Raw genomic sequence first — 21,004 nt, 5'->3', positions numbered from 1 at the left:
GTATAAATTCAACATCAAAGACAGTAWGATGTAATGGACTCAGGCACATGGTGATCATTGACAATCCTGATTGCATCCACATAACAGAGCGTCCATTGGGTCTGAAGTCCTTTACTCAGTGGTCATCAACAGCTACATAGAGAATGGAATGGGCAGCACTCCAAAGGACGTGCTTCGGACCTTAGCCTTCTTCATCCTCCAGTATGGCAGAAATCAGTTAAATTGAAAGCCATAAATAGAACACACTTTCTGTGAACAGAAACTAAAACAGCGTGTCTCTCTCTTAGTGTAACACTGTAGATCCTGCTGCCTGACCTCTCGCGAACCCACTCCACTGTGGAGAGCAGAGCGAAAGATGGCCAGGTATGTGTGTGTGTCGCTATGTCCACCACACCACTGCAGCCAACTAATCCCTCGATCACAGAGGGAGGTCTGTGGATGATGGATTTACCCCCTCTCTTCTCATCATCCCATCCCTCCCTTCCTCTCTCCATCTTCGACTCCATCCAAAGCTATAATTCGGCTTTGATTAATAAATGGATAAAAAAAGATACATGATAAAGGAGGGATGTGGTGAAGGATGGATGGAGGGTTATGGAGAGGGCAGGTAAAAGGGCAGGGTGAGAAGAGTGGAGGAGGAGAGACCACGTCACAGCTTCCTGGAAGAGACAGCTCTTTTCTGTGGAAGACAGAAGTAGAAAAAGTGATTCTGTGTGAAACACCTGCTGTTTATCCCGCCACTGCTTATATGTCGACCTTCTCTCTCCATTTATCCCGTTCTTACAGGGTTGTGGGGCCCCAGCACATAAGTTTTCCATAACACAGTTTGAGAGAACTTATTTTTCAGCATGGACTTGAATAACTGTTAGTCAGATATTGAAGTATAGTATGTTCATACATGTTCTCAAACTGAATTACTAGACCCAACAATCCTACACTGAACACAAATCTTGACAAAGTATTTTTAATGTTCCTTGTTGTGATGAATGAGAAGTTATTGTGCTGACAGGTTAGGGTGAGACATGGGGGACATAACTGACCCTTGGCTTTATATCAGAAGGAACTGGCTCAACAACAGTCCAATCAAAGTGCACAAAAACAATGTATGGGTGCATTTCCCAAAAGCGCACAACCCCTCACAATATGGATCTATAGCAGATCAAACTTCAAAACATGCAACAAGGACAGCATAAATCAGAATGGTACGACTGTTTATTTTCACATCTTTACCTTAAAATTAAAAACTACATCTTGGCTAAGAATGTATTGAGACAGAATGTAATTGAGACGCAGCTCAAATCTCAGAGGACTACATCCTTTCTCTATGGACCACTAAACAAGACTAACTTCAGCTGATACTCAACCATGAACTACTGTATAGCCTATACAATGTGTGGCTCTCAATACAGTCTTTTATTCACTAACATGTCTCAGGAAAGCGTGTGCGTTCAATGACAGAAGAGCAAAGCTGGTATACATTGAAATAATAGCACAATATAACAGAGTAGATAACAAAGGAGAAATCAAGTTAACGTACATATGAAGAATCTGACTGCATGGCTAACAAAGTTTATTTGGTATTCAGAGAAAAGCAGTAGGTTTGAATGTAGTATAATTATGTTTACGGTGTTATTGTGTTTCATGTGAGGCACATTCTAGTTTCCATAAACTTGATAAATGATTTCAACTGTGTGCGTTAAATAAGAAACAGTGGGATGGAAAGGGATAGTGTGGACACTAGGTTCTGGGACACCTAAAAACAGCTTCACAATTAAGCAGCTTGTGATTGTGAACACATAACCTTCAACCTACCATTTGGTGAAGTTGTGCAAAAATAAAACATTTGAAACATGAGTGATGTCTCTCCGCGTTCTCACACACACGGGCAGGATTTTAAGACAGGCCACCAGTGTGTCCTGGGATAGGTTGGCGAGTTCACACAGGCTCCGTCACAGAGAGACCCATTCGTCTGTCCGTCAATCTGTCTGTCATCTGATTGTATCGCACTGCTAATAAAAAACATAATCCTAGGTTCATTAGTATCCAGGCTTCTCAGAGAGTGTCATCGTCCATCATACTGTCCTTGTGAGGTCCCAGGCAGAGCAAAATCAACTCAAAGTCCACCTAGGCCCACTGAGGCCCTGGGTGGCTTATAATCTGGTAAAGGAGCTAAACCACAGAGTTCCTGCTGGTCAGAACCAGGAAGTGGAGCCAGTTATGTGACTAGATGAAGTGAGTCTAAAATAGTCCTTGGCCTTTGATCTCAGTCAGAGTTCTGATTGGTCCATTCATAGGCTGGGGGAGTGGGCGGGGTGGTAAGCCCCATTCACCTAAAATACACAGGGACAACACATACAGTACAGGGTATTGTCATTATAATGAGGTTAGACGTTTTTCTATCAGGTTACACACAGCACTGTGTGTGCAGTAGTCAGCCGAAAGCATTTTGACTGGAAAATCCAAAGATGTTACCAAAAAAGGCAATGAAAGCATAATGAAAGATATTAAAAGAGCCATAGTATAATTCTCTCATTCATTTGTAGGCCTGGTTTGCCTCTGATTTAGTTAGATAACTCCAGTGACAAATTGAGTTTTGAGTATAACACAAACCTGAATAAATATACAACTGGCACATTCCAACTAAATGTCTCTGGATAGAAATGACTAATGAGTAAACAACCCTTCTATATAAAGCAGTGGCGGTTGGTGCCGTTCAACATTAGGGAGGATTTTTATTTTATGAGCATGGCCTTATTTCTATTACAGCATATTGGATAACTGTCATTCATATTCCATTCATCCTGTTCAATGTAACAGTGATAGGTTTAGGCTACTGCATGATACTTGAATTTGCCCTACACCCATCATGAAGTTGCTACAACCTAGCCTAGAAATGAAAGTTTATAACGTAGGTGCACAGATCGAGACAAATTGGAGTAATCAAGGTGACAAACATTCAATACCGCCTTGCACACTCTTGCCTGCATCTAGATGACCTGGTGTGTAATCATTAGTCCAAACAAAACAATAGTTTTTTTGGACAAATTCAGGTAGGTCCCTCCTCGTTTCATTTGCTTCCATTTAAGAAATGTTTTCCAACAGAATCAGCAGAATGAATACACCCCTGATCACCCACAGTTCACTTTCATAGCAGCCACATACAGCATTTATCACTCTGCTCATTGTATAATTCCTTCTCACATCTATGCACTCTCCTCCTCTCATCGCTTGTGGACTTCAGTACACAACAGAACAGCTGTCTGTAACCAGGCACAAAAACCTCTCCAAGCAAAACCTTCATAYCATAAACGTTAATCGCTACACAGCCTACATCGTTGTCACCATATTAACATTAAAAGTCAACAAACTGGAATTAACACATTAGTAAACCCACTATCCAATCCATGTGTACAATCACACAGTACAGTGTACAGCAAGCAGTTGCAGTCGGGCCCCGGTGGCAATAAATGAATAAAACTGAAAGCGAACCTTGACTTGGAAGAGTTGCGGTGTTGGATAGCCTTAGCCAGCTAGTAAACTTGCTAGATACTCCAGTGGATGCTGAACACATTTCTAGTAGGAAATGTGTTAAATTATAGCCATGGTATAAAAGGGATAATCTCGGGGCTCCATGCGTTCTCTGGAAAATAATGCAACTCTAGCGTGTCTTGGAACACACCTTCCACGTCATTCATTTTTTCCCATAGAACGCATAGCCCCTGGTTGACTATCCCTTACATAGCTTTCACCTGGAAAGCCCAGGTGTTCTTTATGTTTTGTATAAATCAGTAGTTTTATCTAAAAACAATAACTTTAATGTTTCACTATTTTTAGGTCCTCCCCTTCCACTGAGGAGCCTGCACTGATATAAAGTCATTTAATGACAGTGTTTTTCTGGTACATTATTGTAACGGTGGACATCTCACTGTTCCCGTTTTTCTCCCTTAGAAAGTGGTAAACAGGCTGGTGCACAATAATAATACTCTGTCCACAGCCTTGTGGCTAAATCCAAATGGGACCAACGCTTGGATCATTTGAAGGACTAACGCCAGCCACGCTGCAGTTGAACGCAGATATTGATGCACTCATAGGCCAGGGTAGTGAGAGGAGAGACTGAGGTAGTTACCATAGTTAGCATTAAGAGCCAGAAGAAGTGCAACATCAACTCAAATAATCTACAGTCGGATAGATCCATAATGGAGCCTCCACTTCAAAGACATTCCCTACTAAATATAATCCAACACAGACCCAAGCAAAACAAGGACAATCTAACCCAACCGACCCAGGCAAAACAAGGACAAGAGAAAGATCAGCATAATCAAGCACTCTAGCTTACAAATTAAACAACAACCAAAAAATACAACAAAAGGAATGATTGCATCGTTTCCCCTCTCTCTGGTTATGTCAACACAAGAACAAATAAGAGCCATTGTGTTACTCTCATTCCTTTTCAGTTCTGCTTTCCATCTGATTAAGGTTGATAACTCTGGATGACAAATTGAGTAGAACACACAGACCTGTGTAAATATACTAACAGGAATATCAAGTGTTTACATCCATCTTATATGGATACATGGCAGGTCAGAGTGGGTGTTGTGTCTCAATAAAACATCTGGAAAACAATGGGTACAATAATATCCATGTAGCGAGAAAGACAAAATAAACAAGCTACTTAGTGTTGTTGTAAGGCTTCATTTTAAAACACAGTACAATATATTATCTAAGGGTATGCAGTTTACAGGCTATTGTAAAAACAGCCCAGATGATAGCATACATATTACTCAGGTCAAGGATATAACCATAGAACACAGTTGAATGCCCCTAAGCAACAAACTACTACAACAACACAGTCCTGGCAATGTGTTGTTTAGGGGAACCCACTTCATGCATTAAAACTTTGACATTAGATAAGGTATGAGAGAGGTCCTCCTCATAGTCCTGGCAATGTCCTTTTGGTCATTTGTCATAGTGCTGTACTTCATTGTCTCACTGTTGGTTGGTCTAACTCTTTTGCTCTACCTCTCGCTCCTGCAGTAGAATTAACCAACTGTATTGTTCCCCATGGTAATTCCCAAAGAGCCGTGTTTCCCACCTCATGTTCTCAGGAACTATTTTTAGTGAGCAGGCCCTATCGCTTTTCAACCACCCTCAATGCTTTTTTAAGAAACAAAAACCTACATTTAGAAACCATTTAATGACATTTTTAACCTTGGAATAACCCAGGATAAATCATTAAATTAACATTAAACTAAATAACAATTCCTGTTTCATTTCCAATGATGGATCACACCCATTACAACAAATTGACCAAACTGCCATCACCATTAAGTTCTTTAGACATCTTGGGTTTACTCAAAAGTATTTGCAGAACAGTTTGCTGTTTCTTTTTGCAGACAATTGGGTCTTTTGAACCTGACAAAAATAGTCTGAAGAAGATAAGTTACATTTTAAATCATAACACACAAGTGCAGCAATTAGGATCTGATACAACGTGGGAATATACAGTGCATTCAGGAGGTATTCAGAGCCGTTCACTTTTTAAAAATGTTGTTACCTTACAGCCTTGGTGGTTCCAAACTTCTTACATTTAAGAATGTTGGCAGCCACTGTGTTCTTGGGGACCTTCAATGCTGCAGAAATGTTTTGGTACCCTTCCCCGGATCTGTGCCAATGGACAATTCCTTCGACCTCATGGCTTGGTTTTTGCTCTGACATGCACTATCAACTGTGGGACCTTATATAGACAGGTGTGTGCCTTTCCAAATCATGTCCAATCAATTGAACTTACCACAGGTGGACTCCAATCAAGTTGTAGAAACAAGTCGAGTCTCATAGCGGAGTGTCTGAATACTCATGTAAATAAGTCGTGTTTTAAACGTTTTTTTTTTATACATTTGCAAAGATTTCTAAAAACCTATTTTCACTTTGTCATTATGGGGTATTGTGTGTAGATTGATGAGGCCCAAAAATGTATTAATTCATTTTAGAATAAGATGTGGAAAAAGTGAAGGGGTCTGAATACTTTCCCGAATGTATTGTACCCACAATTCTGAATGCTTCCACCTGTGTGTGTGAGTGCGTGGAGCCCTGCAGATGTAAGTCAATAAGGCTAGTAAACTAGACAGAGACAGAGTGGTGTTTGTAGGCCCTCACCCGTGCGTCGTACTCCAGGACGAAGGGGGGGATGTCTATCTGTTCAGGCAGAATACAGGTGAAGAGCTGCTGGAGGGTCTCTACATGATGGACCTTCTCTTTCATCCCTGACACACTGAATCTTGTGAAGAACCAGGTGGACACCTGACACACAGAGAAATTAACATGATAAGATTAGATACATCGGGAAACACTGGTAATACTGGAAATAGCAACAACAATGTGTGTGTGGTCTTTGTTAATCCTGTGTCCGGATTGGGAAACCTGCCCTAAAGGCTCAATTGTAATACTGGTTTGTTTACCAAGCATGGATGCGTTTTGGCTGAAGCATTCCTGTGTTTAAGTGGTATTTTATTGAAACTAATTTACGTCTCCCTAAAATCCACTTATTAGGTTTGATTGAATATCGCCAATAGACTTCCACTCTGCTCTTTAGTAGCTCTGCTTCCCATTCCAAACCATTTAAACCCATTTACCACAATGCCTAGCCCCATCAGTCATACACACAACTCCTCTAAGATCATGGATCCTTAAAGTCGACCAATTATAATATTGCTACACTGTGAGCCTTGTCCCACCTAAAGGGCTGTGGGYGCCCGTGTGTGTGGAGTCCTGCAGTTCTAGGTCAGAAAAGGTTGTGAACTAGACAGAGCTTTGAAAACACAGTGGTGTCAAAGCAGCCAAAGAGATTGTTGCATTGTACATACACTGAATACATATACTGTATGTATAAGGTATTTGTACAGTATATACAGGGGTTGGGGTCAATTTCATTTAAATTCCAGTCAATTCAGAAAGTAAACCAAATTCAATTTTTTTCCTTATTTAAAGTGATTGAAGAGAATTGGAATTTCAGTGTCTTTCCTGAATTGAAAWGGAATTGACCCCAACCCTAGTACATGTACATATCCCAGCAATGCCTTGTAGACAATGTAGTATACAGTGCATTCAGAAACTATTCAGACCCCTTGACTATTTCCACATTTTGCTACGTTACAGCCTTATTCTAAAATGTATTAAAAAATTAAATACATCTACACACAATAACCCATAATGACAAAGCGAAAACTGGTTTAGAAATCTTAGCAAATGTATTAAAAATGAAAAACATAAATACCTTATTTACATAAGTATTCAGACCCTTTGCTATGAGACGTGAAACTGAGCTCAGGTGCGTCCTGTTTCCATTGATCATCTTTGAGATGTTTCTACAAGTTGATTGGAATCTACCTGTAAATTCAAATGATTGGACATGATTTGAAAAGGCACGCACCTGTCTATATAAGGTCCCACAGTTGACAGTGCATGTCAGAGCAATAACCAAGCCATGAGGTCGAAGGAATTGTCTGTAGAGCTCCGAGACAGGATCGTGTCGAGGCACAAATCTGGGGAAGAGTACCAAAACATTTCTGCAGCATTGAAGGTCCCCAAGAACACCGTGGCCTCCCTCATTCTTAAATGGAAGAAGTTTGGAACCACCAAGACTCTTCCAAGAGCTGGTCGCCCGGCCAAACTGAGAAATTGGAGGAGAAGGGCCTTGGTCAGGAAGGTGACCACGAACCCGATGGTCACTCTGACAGAGTTCCTCTGTGAAGACGGGAGAACCTTCCAGAAGGACAACCATCTCTGCAGCACTTCACCAATCAGGCCTTTATGGTAGAGTGGCCAGACGGAAGCCACTCCTCAGTAGGGCACATGACAGCCCGCTTGGAGTTTGCCAAAAAGCACCTAAAGGACTCTCAGACAATGAGAAGCAAGATTCTCTGGTCTGATGAAACCAAGATTGAACTCTTTGGCCTCAATGCCATGCGTCACATCTGGAAGAAACCTGAGACCATCCCTACGATGAAGCACGGCGGTGGCAGCATCATGCTGTGGGGATGTTTTCAGTGGCAGGGACTGGGAGACCAGTCAGGATCGAGGGAAAGATGAAAAGAGCAAAATACAGAGAGATCCGTGATGAAAACCTGCTCCAGAGTGCTCAGGACCTCAGACTGGGGCGAAGGTTCACTTCCCAACAGGACAACAACCCTAAGCACACAGCCAAGACAACGCAGGAGTTACTTCGGGACAAGTCTCTGTATGTCCTTGAGTGGCCCAGCCAAAGCCCGGACTTGAACCCGATCGAACATCTCTGGAGACCTGAAAATAACTGTACAGTGACTCACCCCATCTAACCTGACAGAGCTTGAGAGGATCAGCAGAGAATGGGAGAAACTCCCCAAATACAGGTCTGCCAAGCTTGTAGCGTCATACCCAAAAATACTTGAGGCTGTAATCACTGCCAACGGTGCTTCAACAAAGTACTGAGTATAGGGTCTGAATACTTAAGCAAATGTGATATTTCAGTTAAACTTTTTATACATTAGCAAAAAATGTCTAAAAACCTATTTTGCTTTGTCATTATGTGACATTGTGTGTAGATTGTAAGTCGCTCTGGATAAGAGCGTCTGCTAAATAACTTAAATGTAATGTAAATGTAGATTGATGAGGGAAAAAAACGATTTAATACATTTTAAAATAAGGCTGTAACGTAACAAAATGTGGAAAAAGTCAAAGGGTCTGAATACTTTCCGAATGCACTGTAAATAATTTTACAGCAATGCCTTTTACACACAGTAGTATAAATACATACAACAGAGTTTGGGGGAAGCAGAAAAAGGCAGGTACTGTACTTTACCTTGGAGCGAAATGAGGGGTGTACAAAGTAGAAAGCCCTCAAGTTCTTCTTAAACCTAGAATATAAAACAAAGCAAAAAACATCAACTACATAAAATCAAATTTTATTTTTCACATACACATGGTTAGCAGATGTTAATGCGAGTGTAGCAAAATGCTTGTGCGTCTAGTTCCGACAGTGAAGTAATATCTAACAATTCCACAACAAATACCTAACACACACAAATMTAAGTAAAGGGATGGAGTAAGAATATGAACATATAAATATATGGATGAGCGACGACCGATGGGCATAGGGCAAGATGCAATAGAATACAGTATATACATATGAGATGAGTAATGCAAGATATGTAAACATTATTAAAGTGGCATTATTAAAGTGACTAGTGATCCATTTAATAAAGTGGCCAATGACTTTGAGTTTGTATGTAGGCAGAAGCCCCTCTGTGCTAGTGATGGCTGTTTAACAGCCTGATGGCTTTGAGATAGAAGCTGTTTTTCAGTCTCTAGGTCCCAGCTTTGATGCACCTGTACTGACCTCGCCTTCTGGATGGTAGCGTGGTGAACAGGCAGTGGCTTAGGTGGTTGTTGTCCTTTTTGGCCTTCCTGTGACATCGGATGCTGTAAATGTCCTGGAGGGCAGGTAGTTCGCCCACGGTGATGCGTTGTGCAGACCGCACCCTCTGGGTGGTGCAGTTGTCATACCAGGTGGTATTGCAGCACAAAGGATGCTCTCAATTGTGCATCTGAAAAAGTTTGTGAGGATATCAGGTGACAAGCCAAATTTCTTTAGCCTCCTGAGATTGAAGAGGCGCTGTTGCGCATTCTTCACCACACTGTCTGTGTGGGTGGACCATTTCAGTTTGTCAGTGATGTGTATGCCGAAAAAAAAAAAAAGAAACCTTCTCCACTACTGTCCCGTCGATGTGGACAGGGGGGTGCTCCCTCTGCTGTTTCCTGAAGTCCACGGTCATCTCCTTTGTTTTGTTGACATTGAGGAGCGAGAGGTTGTTTTCCTGACACCACACTCAGAGTGCTCTCACCTCCTCCCCGTTGGTTGTCTCGTCGTCGTTGATGGTAATCAAGCCCACTACTGTTGTGTCACCTGTAAACTTGATGATTGAGTTGGAGGTGTGCATGGCCATGCAGTCATGGGTGAACAGGGAGTACAGGAGGGGGCTGAACACGCACCCTTGTGGGGCCCCAGTGTTGAGGATCAGCGAAGTGGAGGTGATGTTTCCTACCTTCACCACCTGGCGGCCACCAGTCAGAAAGTTCAGAACCCAATTGCACAGGGCGGGGTTGAGACCCAGGGCCTCAAGCTTAATGATGAGCTTGGAGGGTACAATGGTGTTGAATGCTGACCTGTAGTTGATGAACATTGGGTGGCAGGTAAGGTGGAGGTGATATGATCCTTGATTAGTCTCTCAAAGCACTTCATGATGACAGAAGTGAGTGCTTTGGGGCGATAGTCATTTAGTTCAGTTAGCTTTTCCTTCTTGGGTGCAGAAACAATGGTGGCCATCTTGAAGCATGTAGGGACAGCAGACTGGGATAGGGAGAGATTGAATTTGTCCGTAAACACACCAGCCAGTTGGTCTGCGCATGCTCTGAGGACGCAGCTAGGGATGCCGTCTGGGCCAGCAGCCTTGCGAGGGTTAACACTTAAATGTCTTACTCAGGTCGGCCATGGAGAAGGAGAGAGAAGGCCCACAGTCCTTGGTAGCGGCCATGTTGGTGGCACTGTATTATCCTCAAAGCGGGCAAAGAAGGTGTTTAGTTTGTCTGGAAGCAAGACGTCGGTGTCTGTGACGTGGCTGGTTTTCTTTATGTAGTCCTTAATTGTCTGTAGACCCTGTCACATACATATTGTGTCTGAGCCCTTGAATTGCGACTCCACTTTGTCCCTATACCGAAATGTTGCTTGTTTGATTGCCTTGTGGAGGGAATAACTACACTGTTTATATTCAGCCATATTCCTAGTCATCTTCCCATGGTTAAATGCAGTGGTTCGCGCTTTCAGTTTTGCGCGAATGCCACCATCTATCCACTGTTTCTGGTTAGGGTAGGTTTTAATAGTCACAGTGGGTACCACATATCCAATACACTTCCTTATAAACTCACTCACCGAATCAGCGTATAAATTGATGTTATTCTCGGAGGCTGCCCGGAACTACAGAATGAATTCACTGACACATCACTATTGGCTAGCATGTTACATAGTCGTCATTATTATTCTAACGATGACTTATATTTGTGCTTATTGAGAAAAAAAAACAGCAATATAAAACATGTAAATATGTCTAGAAATAAGAGTGCATTTTTACAAAACAGACAAACGTCCATGAAACTGCTCCAAATGTAGCAGTTCTCAGACCAAGGCACATGGTACTGTCCGCCCCCCCCCAAAAAAAATTGCCCCAAGGCATCCAAGAGCACAGAAACCTGCACACACAGAAACACAAACACACAACCCTCTACCCTTTCCCACGCCATGGACTACCGATGTATTTGCAATAGCAATACCCCAAACCTGCCTATGTAAACTACCATGTAATTACATGGTTTTAGTCCCATTTCATATAATGTGGAACAAACCCATCATCCTTTGGAAGTACATTGTGTTCACAGTAACCACCCACAGCCAGTGGAAGTACATTGTGTTCACAGTAACCACCCACAGCCAGTGGAAGTACATTGTGTTCACAGTAACCACCCACAGCCAGTGCAGGCTTATAGGGCACTTGAGAAAACCGCACCAAGCAAATAACCATTTAACCAGTTTCATCAGTGACCTAGAAGACACCACAGGAAGGTAGAATATGGCCTTGTTTGGGCCTGGGACAATCCTTAAAGGCCAAATTCTGACCCATCTGTCTCCATAGTGGAACAGCCTTTCACTCCCTCATCTCCCCTGCCAGACAGGTTCTTGAGGGTCTCTTCTTGGGTCTAGACCTAGGGAAAGAATAGTCATTTCCAAAACAGATCTCTGCTAAGTCCAAAAGCCAACTCTAAAGAGATGACCAAAACAGAGTTCCTAATGTAGTCTGTCCTTTTTATTGGTCTAGAGCAGGGTTTCCCAAACTCKGTCCTGGGGCCCCCCCTGGGTGCACATTTAGTTTTTTGCCCTAACACTACACAGCTGATTCAAATTACCAACTCATCATCAAGCTTYGATTATTTCAATCAGCTGTGTAGTGCTAGGACAAAACCAAAAAACTTGCACCCAGGGGGGGCCCCAGGACAAAGTTTGGGAAACCCTGGTCTAGAGCATTCTCTTACGGGGGCCGCAGGGATTCTCTCATGGGGATCACAGCTTGCTCATCACAATGCTTGGGAAAAGAAGTCAGCGGTGCCAAGAGCTAACAAACATGTTATTATTGGTGTAAACTCAGTTGATCTACTAATAAGTGAGATGACTTTCCGTTAGATCATAGGAACACTAGATAAAACCCCCAACAGATTTTTCAATGACTACAAAAACTAGCTTCAAAGACTGTAATCTCCGTTGTCACAAAAGAAGAAGTTATGTGGTATGTCCAGAGGCTGACAGTCAATATCTCCCTCTAGATTTCTCAGAATGACTGGGTGAAACTGCCCACTGCTGAGGAGATAGTGTGGGTGTGAGTGGTGCTGCCTTATCTACGGCTATAGGGTTGAGGGTGAGAAGCCATCTGGTATTCATTGGCAGTATGTGGTTTTCAGCTCCAGTCCAGTGTGATGGTGTGAGTAGACAGACATTTTTTCCGTGGTTGACTCAAATAGAGGCACGCAAGGTCAGGGTTGTATAGTGTTGTGTAGTGTTGACATAGTGCTCAGTGTATGGTGCTTTTCTTAGTCTTGACACAGAGGAAGGGAGATTTATTTTAAGTCACACAGAGCCTGATGCCGTTTTCTTCAATTGCACATGAAGTTCACTCATGGCTGATTGTTGTCTGCAACAGGCTGTTTGTTCAGTGAAGGTTGTAGCGCTGGCAGGAAATGGTAATGCTTTCGTAATGTTAGCGTCTCTGATTTGAGGCGCCTCACTGCCAATACTGCCAACGCTTTCTGGGAACCTTCTCCGAGCTCCTTGGCAGTGTGAACAATATATTTGGATGCTATACAAAAAGGTGATAAACCAGCACTGGTCAATGAAACAAAACTCCGGTCTTACTGGAGGATGAGCCAACTGTACTCTCTAAAGAACAAACTACAACTGACAGCTCATAGAGCCAATAACAATTTCATGGTAAAACCTCATTCATGGAAAGGACTTGCTGAAGACCAGTTTCATCTTACGCGTTCAGATTTGAGTCGCACATCGTATCTGGTAACAAACAGTGTAATTGTCTCTATAGCCTTCAGTTAATCTAGCTCTCTCTCGCCTCACTAAATCAATAAAACGCATGGTGTATGTGTCTTACTTGGCATCTACAATCTCGTTGAGCTTCTTAAGGAATTCAGAGTCCAGACGGTTGTGTTCTCCGGTCAGAGTGTGGAAGTAAACCATTGCATACTCCTTCACTGTGATGTGGTCCATGACATGGATGAAGTACAGCAGGGCCTGCAGTGGAGACACACATGGAGGAGCGGTCAAGGCTTTCACAAAGAGCAACAACATTCATCTGTATTCTATTGCACCACTAAAACTGTAACGTTCATGATCTTGCCTGCGAATGAGGCCTGGTACCTTTTCCATGTCGATGAGGGTCACAGGAATATTTCTGCCAACAAGAACCATCACCGTCCTGCCACACATGTCAACACCTGTGGGAACACACACACACACACACGTCAACACCTGTGGGAACACACACACGTCAACACCTGTGGGAACACACACACGTCAACACCTGAGGGAACACACACACGTCAACACCTGAGGGAACACACACACGTCAACACCTGTGGGAACACACACACGTCAACACCTGTGGGAACACACACACGTCAACACCTGTGGGAACACACACACACACACACACACACACACGGCCCAGTGGCCTGCCAGTGTTACTACACTGCCTCCTAGAGGAGACATGGGACAATTACACTCACTGAAACAGGAGGGTGTTATGAGCCCCACTTTATAAATTGCCATCACTGAAAAATAAACACAAACGAATGAACCAAAGAACTAAATGAAACCAAATGAAAGCGTGGGAACAAAGAGAATGAGGCAAGAGACAGAGTAAGAGAAAGAGGGAGAGCAGGAGATCCTGAGTGGCGCAGTGGTCTAAGGAACTGCATAGGGCTGGTCCTGGTCAGTCCCTGGATGGGAGACCAGATGCTGCTGGAAGTGGTGTTGGAGGGCCAGTAGGAGGCACTCTTTCCTCTGGTCTAAAAAATATCCCAATGCCCCAGGGCAGTGATTGGGGACACTGTCCTGTATAGGGTGCGTTCTTTCGGATGGGACGTTAAACGGGTGTCCTGACTGAGGTCATTAAAGATCCCATAGCACTTATCGTAAGAGTAGGGGTGTTAACCTCCGTGTCCTGGCTAAATTCCCAAGCTGTCCTTCATACCATCACGGTCACCTAATCATCCCCAGCTTACGATTGGCTCATTCATCCCCTGTAACTATTCCCCAGGTCGTTGCTGTAAATGAGAACGTGTTCTCAGTCAACTTTTCTGGTAAAATAACGGTAAAAAAWATATATATCTCAGTGCTAGAGGTGTCACTACAGACCCTGGTTCAATCCCAGGCTGTATCACAACCGGCCGAGATTGGGAGTGCCATACAGTGGCGCACAATTGGCCCGGTGCCACCCGGGTTTGGCCGGGGTAGGCCGTCATTGTAAATAAGAATTTGTTCTGAACTGACTTGCCCAGTTAAATAAAGGTTCAATAAAATAAATATAAAAAGGAGAGGGAGAGAGAAAGTAAGACATCCTGCCATGACCACGGAGGCCATTTCATTACTGGCCATTTTTAATCCTGATAACAAAAAATTTGAAAACGTATTATCTCCCCTTGATGAGCTGGAAAAAAGATTTCCATCTCCAACACACATTAGAGATCAAACACATACAGAAAAAACACGCACAAACACACACTCTCCCAACTCACCAGTTTGATATAAGGCTTTCAGTGCTGCTATGTCAGACAAGTCCTCTGCCCTGGCTCGACATAACCAGCGGTTATAACTGYGACAACAGGAGAGGTTATAACACATTATGTCAACACTCAGTATTGTACTGGCTTAGGGTGTACTGTAAATGTTGGTAAAACTAGGGTATAAGGATGCATACCCTAAAGACCAATGTATCAAAATAAAATAAGATACTTTTTCAAAGTATTGTATTTAATTAAAATACATGTGTTTTGTATTTTAAAATACATTTGCAAGTAGCTGGCTGAACAGAAACAACATTCTCAGTAACAGTTACAAAAACGTCTTACTTGCTATGACTGTGATATGTTGTTGTTCCTCTACCTTCGTTGAATGCACTGTCACTCTGGATAAGAGTGTCTGCTAAATGACCAAAATGTACATGTGAAAATGAACAACTGCAAAGCACACTGGGTATTGCCATTGGCCTTGTTTCGAGGGTAGCTCATTAGAATTCTCCTCAGCATACTTTTCATTTTTACATATACATTTTGTAATTTAGCAGACACTCGTATTACTCCAGTGCCATCAGACTTTTGATACCAATGTAGGGTGAAAGGGGGCCATACAATTGTGAACCGCTATAAAATAAATGGAATAGAATTGTATTTTGAAAATACAAATTACAGCTTTCGAAAGTATCTTGTTACATAATACATTGCAGTGTAGTTCAGCTCAGTGAAATACTACATACAAAACACTCAGAAGTATTTCAAATACGTATTTCAAATACACGTAACAGAAATACTGCCCATCTCTGTTTACAAGTTGTGTTAGACTCACTTTCTCTGGTGCTGTTTGTGGATGGTTGCGTCAGACAGCTGGCCCTGCAGGATGAGTTTGCGCTGTTTGTCCACATCTCCCTCCATCCGGGCAAACGCATGATTCCCCACCTGGCCCAGGTCTGAGTCCAGAGTCTCCTCCTCACAGTCATCTACCCAGTACACACAGACACATCATTCTATGAAAACTACTTCCAACTCTAAAATACATAACATACTCTCCCTCAATGTTGTATCAACAAATATAATCTTTCAAAGCACTGCTGTGAAAAGCCACACAAACACACAAAATAAGCATGAAACATCACACTTCACATGTTCACTGGTGGTGAAACTGGGCCGGTCTCTCCGGTATGTTTATTTAAATTGTCTAGTGTCTAGACCTTGGGCTGTCCTCCCAGACCTGAGCCATTCAGCCCAAGGCAAGAGAAGCAGCTCATCCATGGCCCCTCTGGATTAGGCAGAATATGTATGTGTGTGTGTGTGTGTGTGTGTGTGTGTGTGTGTATTGATTCCAGTGTTTGTCATTGGGCCTGACTCACACACAGCCTGTTTGTCTTGGATCAACACCTCTGGGTCTGGAGCCCCATATGGACAAGAGTCATCAAAAAAGAGGTACACACACACACAATCTTGATACTAACACAAACATACACATGGCTAAAATGAACACAAGTGGCTAAAGTACACCAGTTCAGCACTACAGTTCAGTACACAAACACATATAAACAAAACTAAAAAAACACCCTTACTGAAAGAGAAACATATTCAACACCCCAAAAAACAAGAGGGAGGCCATCTTAGATTCCTTTATTGAAGACATACAGTGCCTTTTGTTATGTTCCAGCCTTATTCTAAAATGTATTGTTTTTCCCCCCTCATCAATCTACACACAATACCCCATAATGACAAAGCCAAAAACAGTTTAGACATTTTTGCTAAATGTATATACACCTGTATTTGTGGAGTTTTTCCCCATTCTTCTCTGCAGATCCTCTCAAGCTCTTTCTTGGATGGGGAGCGTTGCTGCACAGCTATTTTCAGGTCTCTCCAGTAAAGGTCGACCGATTAATCGGAATGGCCGATTAATTAGGGCCGATTTCAAGTTTTCATAACAATTGGAAAATCTGTATTTTGTGGCTGATTTAAAAAATATATATATWTTTTTTTACACCTTTATTTAACTTGGCAAGTCAGTTAAAACCTATTGGGGACGTTCCGCTCGACAACATCCAGTGAAATTGCAGAGCGCGAAATTCAAATTAAATTATTAGAAATATTTAACTTTCATAAAATCACAAGTGCAATACACCAAAATAAAGCTTAACTTCTTGTTAATCCAGCCACCGTGTCAGATTTCAAAAAAGCTTTACGGCGAAAGCAAACCATGCGATTATCTGAGGACAGCGCCCCATCATACAAACACATGAAAATCATATTTCAATCAAGCAGGTGCGACACGAAAGTCAGAAATAACGGTATAATTCATGYCTTACCTTTGAAGATCTTCTTCTGTTGGCACTCCAATATGTCCCAGAAACATCACAAATGGTAATTTTGTTCAATAAATTCCTTCTTTATATCCCCAAAATGTCCATTTATTTGGTGCATTTGATAAAAAAATACACCGGTTCCAACTCGCCCAACATGACTACAAATTATCTAATAAGTTACCTGTAAACTTGGTCCAAACATTTCAAACAACTTTCCTAATCCAACTTTAGGGATCCTAAAACGTAAATAATCGATAAAATTTAAGACGGAATATACTGTGTTCAATAGCGGATAAAATCAAAGTGGAGCKMGCTCCAGGTCGCGCGCACCAAACAAGAGTCCAATTGGCTTGACACTTAGAAAGTACAGCCATACTTCTTCATTTCTCAAAGGAAAAACATCAACCAATTTCTAAAGACTGTTGACATCTAGTGGAAGCCATRGGAACTGCAACCAGGTGCCTCAAATCTAGTTTCCCATAGAAACCCAATAGAAAACTCGGTGACCTCAATTTTTCCCCCCCAGGATGGTTTGTCCTCAGGGTTTCGCCTGCCAAATAAGTTCTGTTATACTCACAGACATTATTTTAACAGTTTTAGAAACTTTAGAGTGTTTTCTATCCAAATTATATGCATATCCTAGCTTCTGGGCCTGAGTAGCAGGCAGTTTACTTTGAGCACGCTTTTCATCCGGACGTGAAAATACTGCCCCTTATCCCAAAGAGGTTATTAAGAACACATTCTTATTTTCAATGACGGCCTAGGAATGGTGGGTTAACTGCCTTGTTCAGGGGCAGAACGACAGATTTTTACCTTGTCAGCTCGGGGATTCGTTTTTGCAACCTTCCGGTTACTAGTCCAACGCTCTAACCACCTGCCTTACATTGCACTCCACAAGGAGCCTGCTAGCATTAAACGTACCTTATAAAAAACAATCAATCTTAACATAATCACTAGTTAAACTAGTAATATCATCAACCATGTGTAGTTATCTAGCGTGTCCTGCGTTGCATATAATCGATGCGGTGCCTGTTAATTTCTCATCGAATCACAGCCTACTTCGCCAAACGGGTGATGATTTGACAAGCGCATTCGCGGAAAAAGCACTGTCGTTACACCAATGTGTACCTAAACATAAACATCAATGCCTTTCTTTAAAATCAAAACACAAGTATATATTTTTAAAGCTGCATATTTAGTTCATATTGCCTGCTAACATGAATTTCTTATAACTAGGGAAATTGTGTCACTTCTCTTGCGTTCCGTGCAAGCAGTCAGGGTATATGCAGCAGTTTGGGCCGCCTGGCTCATTGCAAACTGTGTAAAGTCCATTTATTCCTAACAAAGACCGTAATTAATTTGCCAGAATTGTACATAATTATGACATAACATTGAAGGTTGTAAAATGTAACAGCAATATTTAGACTTAGGGATTGCCATCCGTTAGATAAGATACGGAACGGTTCCGTATTTCACTGAAAGAATAAACATTTCGTTTTCAAAATGAGTTTCCGGATTCGACCAAATTAATGACCAAAGGCTCATATTTCTGTGTGTTATTATGTTATAATTAAGTCTATGATTTGATAAAGCAGTCTACTGAGCGGTGGTAGGCAGCAGCAGCAGGCTTGTAAGCATTCATTCAAACAGCACTTTCGTGCGTTTGCCACAGCTCTTTGCTTTGCTTCAAGCATTGAGCTGTTTATGACTTCAAGCCTATCAACTCCGAGATTAGGCTGGTGTAACCGATGTGAAATGGCTAGCTAGTTAGCGGGGTGCGCGCTAATAAAGTTTCAAACGTCACTCGCCTCTGAGACTTGGAGTAGGTGTTCCCCTTGTCTGCAAGGGCCGCGGCTTTTGTGGAGCGATGGGTAATGATGCTTCGAGGGTGGCTGTTGTTCGATGTTTCCTGGTTCGAGCCAGGAAGGGCCGAGGGAGGGGACGGAAGCTATACTGCTACACTGGCAATAGTCAAAGGAATATGAAATACAAATGGTAGAGAGAGAAATAGTCCTATAATTCCTATAATAACCTCAACCTAAAACTTCTTACCTGGGAATATTGAAGACTCATGTTAAAAGGAACCACCAGCTTTCATATGTTCTCATGTTCTGAGCAAGGAACTTAAACGTTAGATTCTTTACATGGCACATATTGCGCTTTTACTTTCTTCTCCAACACTTTGTTTTTGCATTATTTAAACCAAATTGAACATGTTTCATTATTTACTTGAGGCTAAATTGATTTGATTGATGTATTATATTAAGTTAAAATAAGTGTTCATTGTTCATTCAGTATTGTTGTAATTGTCATTATTACAAATACATTTAAAAAAATAACATTTWAAAAATCGTACGATTAATCGGTATCGGCTTTTTTTGGTCCTCCAATAAATCGGTATTGGCGTTGAAAAATCATAAAATCGGTCGACCTCTACTCTCCAGATATGTTTGTTCGAGTTCAAGTCCGGGCTCTGGCTGGGCCGCTCAAGGACATTCAGAGACTTGTTCCGAAGCCACTCCTGTGTTGTCTTGGCTGTGTGCTTATGGTCGTTGTCTTGTTGGAGGGTGAACCTTCGCTCCCAGTCTGAGGTCCTGAGCAGGTTTTCATCAAGGATCTCTCTGTACTTTGCTGCGTTCATCTTTCCCTTGACCCTGACTAGTCTCCCAGTCCCTGCCGTTGGAAAACATCCCCACAGCATAATGCTGCCACCACCATGCTTCACCGTAGGGATGGTGCCAGGTTTCCTCCAGATGTGATGCTTGGCATTCAGGCCAAAGAGTTCAATCTTGGTTTCATCAGACCAGAGAATCTTGTTTTAAGGTGCCCTTTGGCTTCTGTCTGGCCACCCTACCATAAAGGCCTGATTGGTGGAGTTCTGCAGAGATGGTTGTCCTTCTGGAAGGTTCTCCCATCTCCACAGCAACTTTGGACCTCTGTCAGAGTGACCATCGGAATCTTTGTCACCTCCCTGACCAAGAACCTTCTCCCCCAATTGCTCAGTTTGGCCGGACGGCCAGCTCTAGGAAGAGTCTTGGTGGTTCCAAACTTCTTCCATTTATGAATGATGGAGGCCACTATGTTCTTCGGGACCTTCAATGCTGCAGAAATGTTTTCATACCCTTCCCCAGATCTGTGCCTCGACACGATCCTGTCTCGGAGCTCTATGGACAATTCCTTCGACCTCATGGCTTGGTTTTTGCTCTGACATGCACTGTCAACTGTGGGACCTTATATAGACAGGTGTGCGCCTTTCCAAATCATGTCCAATCAATTGAATTTACCACAGGTGGATTCCAATCAAGTTATAGAAACATCTCAAGGATGATCAACGAAAACAGGATTCACCTGAGCTCAACTTTGAGTATCATAGCAAAGGGTCGGAATACTTATTTACATAAGGTATTTCAGTTTTTTATTTTGAATACATTTGATAACATTTCTAACAACCTGTTTTCACTTTGTCATTATGGGGTAGTGTGTGTATATTGCAGAGGAAAATGTATTTAATGCATTTTAGAATAAGGCTGTAACAATGTGGAAAAAGTCAAGGGGTCTGAATACATTCCGAAGGCACTGTATGTGCTCCTTTCTGCAGTTACTGCACCTGCTCATTGGAAAATATTAATCAACAGCAAGACATGCTTAATTTAACAATTAGATGGCTCCTAATGTCTTCCAATCTGACGTAAGATCCCTCACTCGGTATGTGTTGTGTGTGCTCGTGCGCGTTGAGGATATGACTGAGATGTTCCACTGACTCGACTATGACAGATCATCCTGCATTATTCTCCTATGTCCAC

At 42.3% G+C, this 21,004-nt stretch overlaps 1 protein-coding gene across 3 annotated transcripts in view; it reads right to left on the bottom strand.

The window, feature by feature from the left end:
• Nucleotides 1-1,194: 1,194 nt before the first annotated feature.
• LOC111978772 (ganglioside-induced differentiation-associated protein 2) overlaps nt 1,195-21,004 on the bottom strand; it is a 36,205-nt gene continuing 16,395 nt past the window's right edge. For 2 of the 3 annotated variants that reach the window (XM_070448734.1, XM_024009016.2), the window contains 7 exons: nt 15,710-15,860; nt 14,884-14,960; nt 13,505-13,581; nt 13,239-13,378; nt 8,834-8,888; nt 6,154-6,297; nt 1,195-2,330 (listed from right to left, as the gene is read on the bottom strand). In XM_070448734.1, coding sequence (XP_070304835.1) covers nt 2,289-2,330; nt 6,154-6,297; nt 8,834-8,888; nt 13,239-13,378; nt 13,505-13,581; nt 14,884-14,960; nt 15,710-15,860 — 686 coding nt within the window. In that variant the 3' untranslated portion in view covers nt 1,195-2,288. The remainder of the gene's footprint in view (nt 2,331-6,153; nt 6,298-8,833; nt 8,889-13,238; nt 13,379-13,504; nt 13,582-14,883; nt 14,961-15,709; nt 15,861-21,004) is intronic. The other variant, XM_024009022.2, reaches the window with a different exon arrangement.

This window comes from Salvelinus sp. IW2-2015, linkage group LG2 (genome assembly GCF_002910315.2).
Source record: "Salvelinus sp. IW2-2015 linkage group LG2, ASM291031v2, whole genome shotgun sequence".
In the NCBI taxonomy this organism is placed as follows: Eukaryota; Metazoa; Chordata; class Actinopteri; order Salmoniformes; family Salmonidae; genus Salvelinus; species Salvelinus sp. IW2-2015.
Note: the sequence above shows the minus strand (reverse complement) of the source record. Positions and strands in the feature narration are given on the sequence as shown.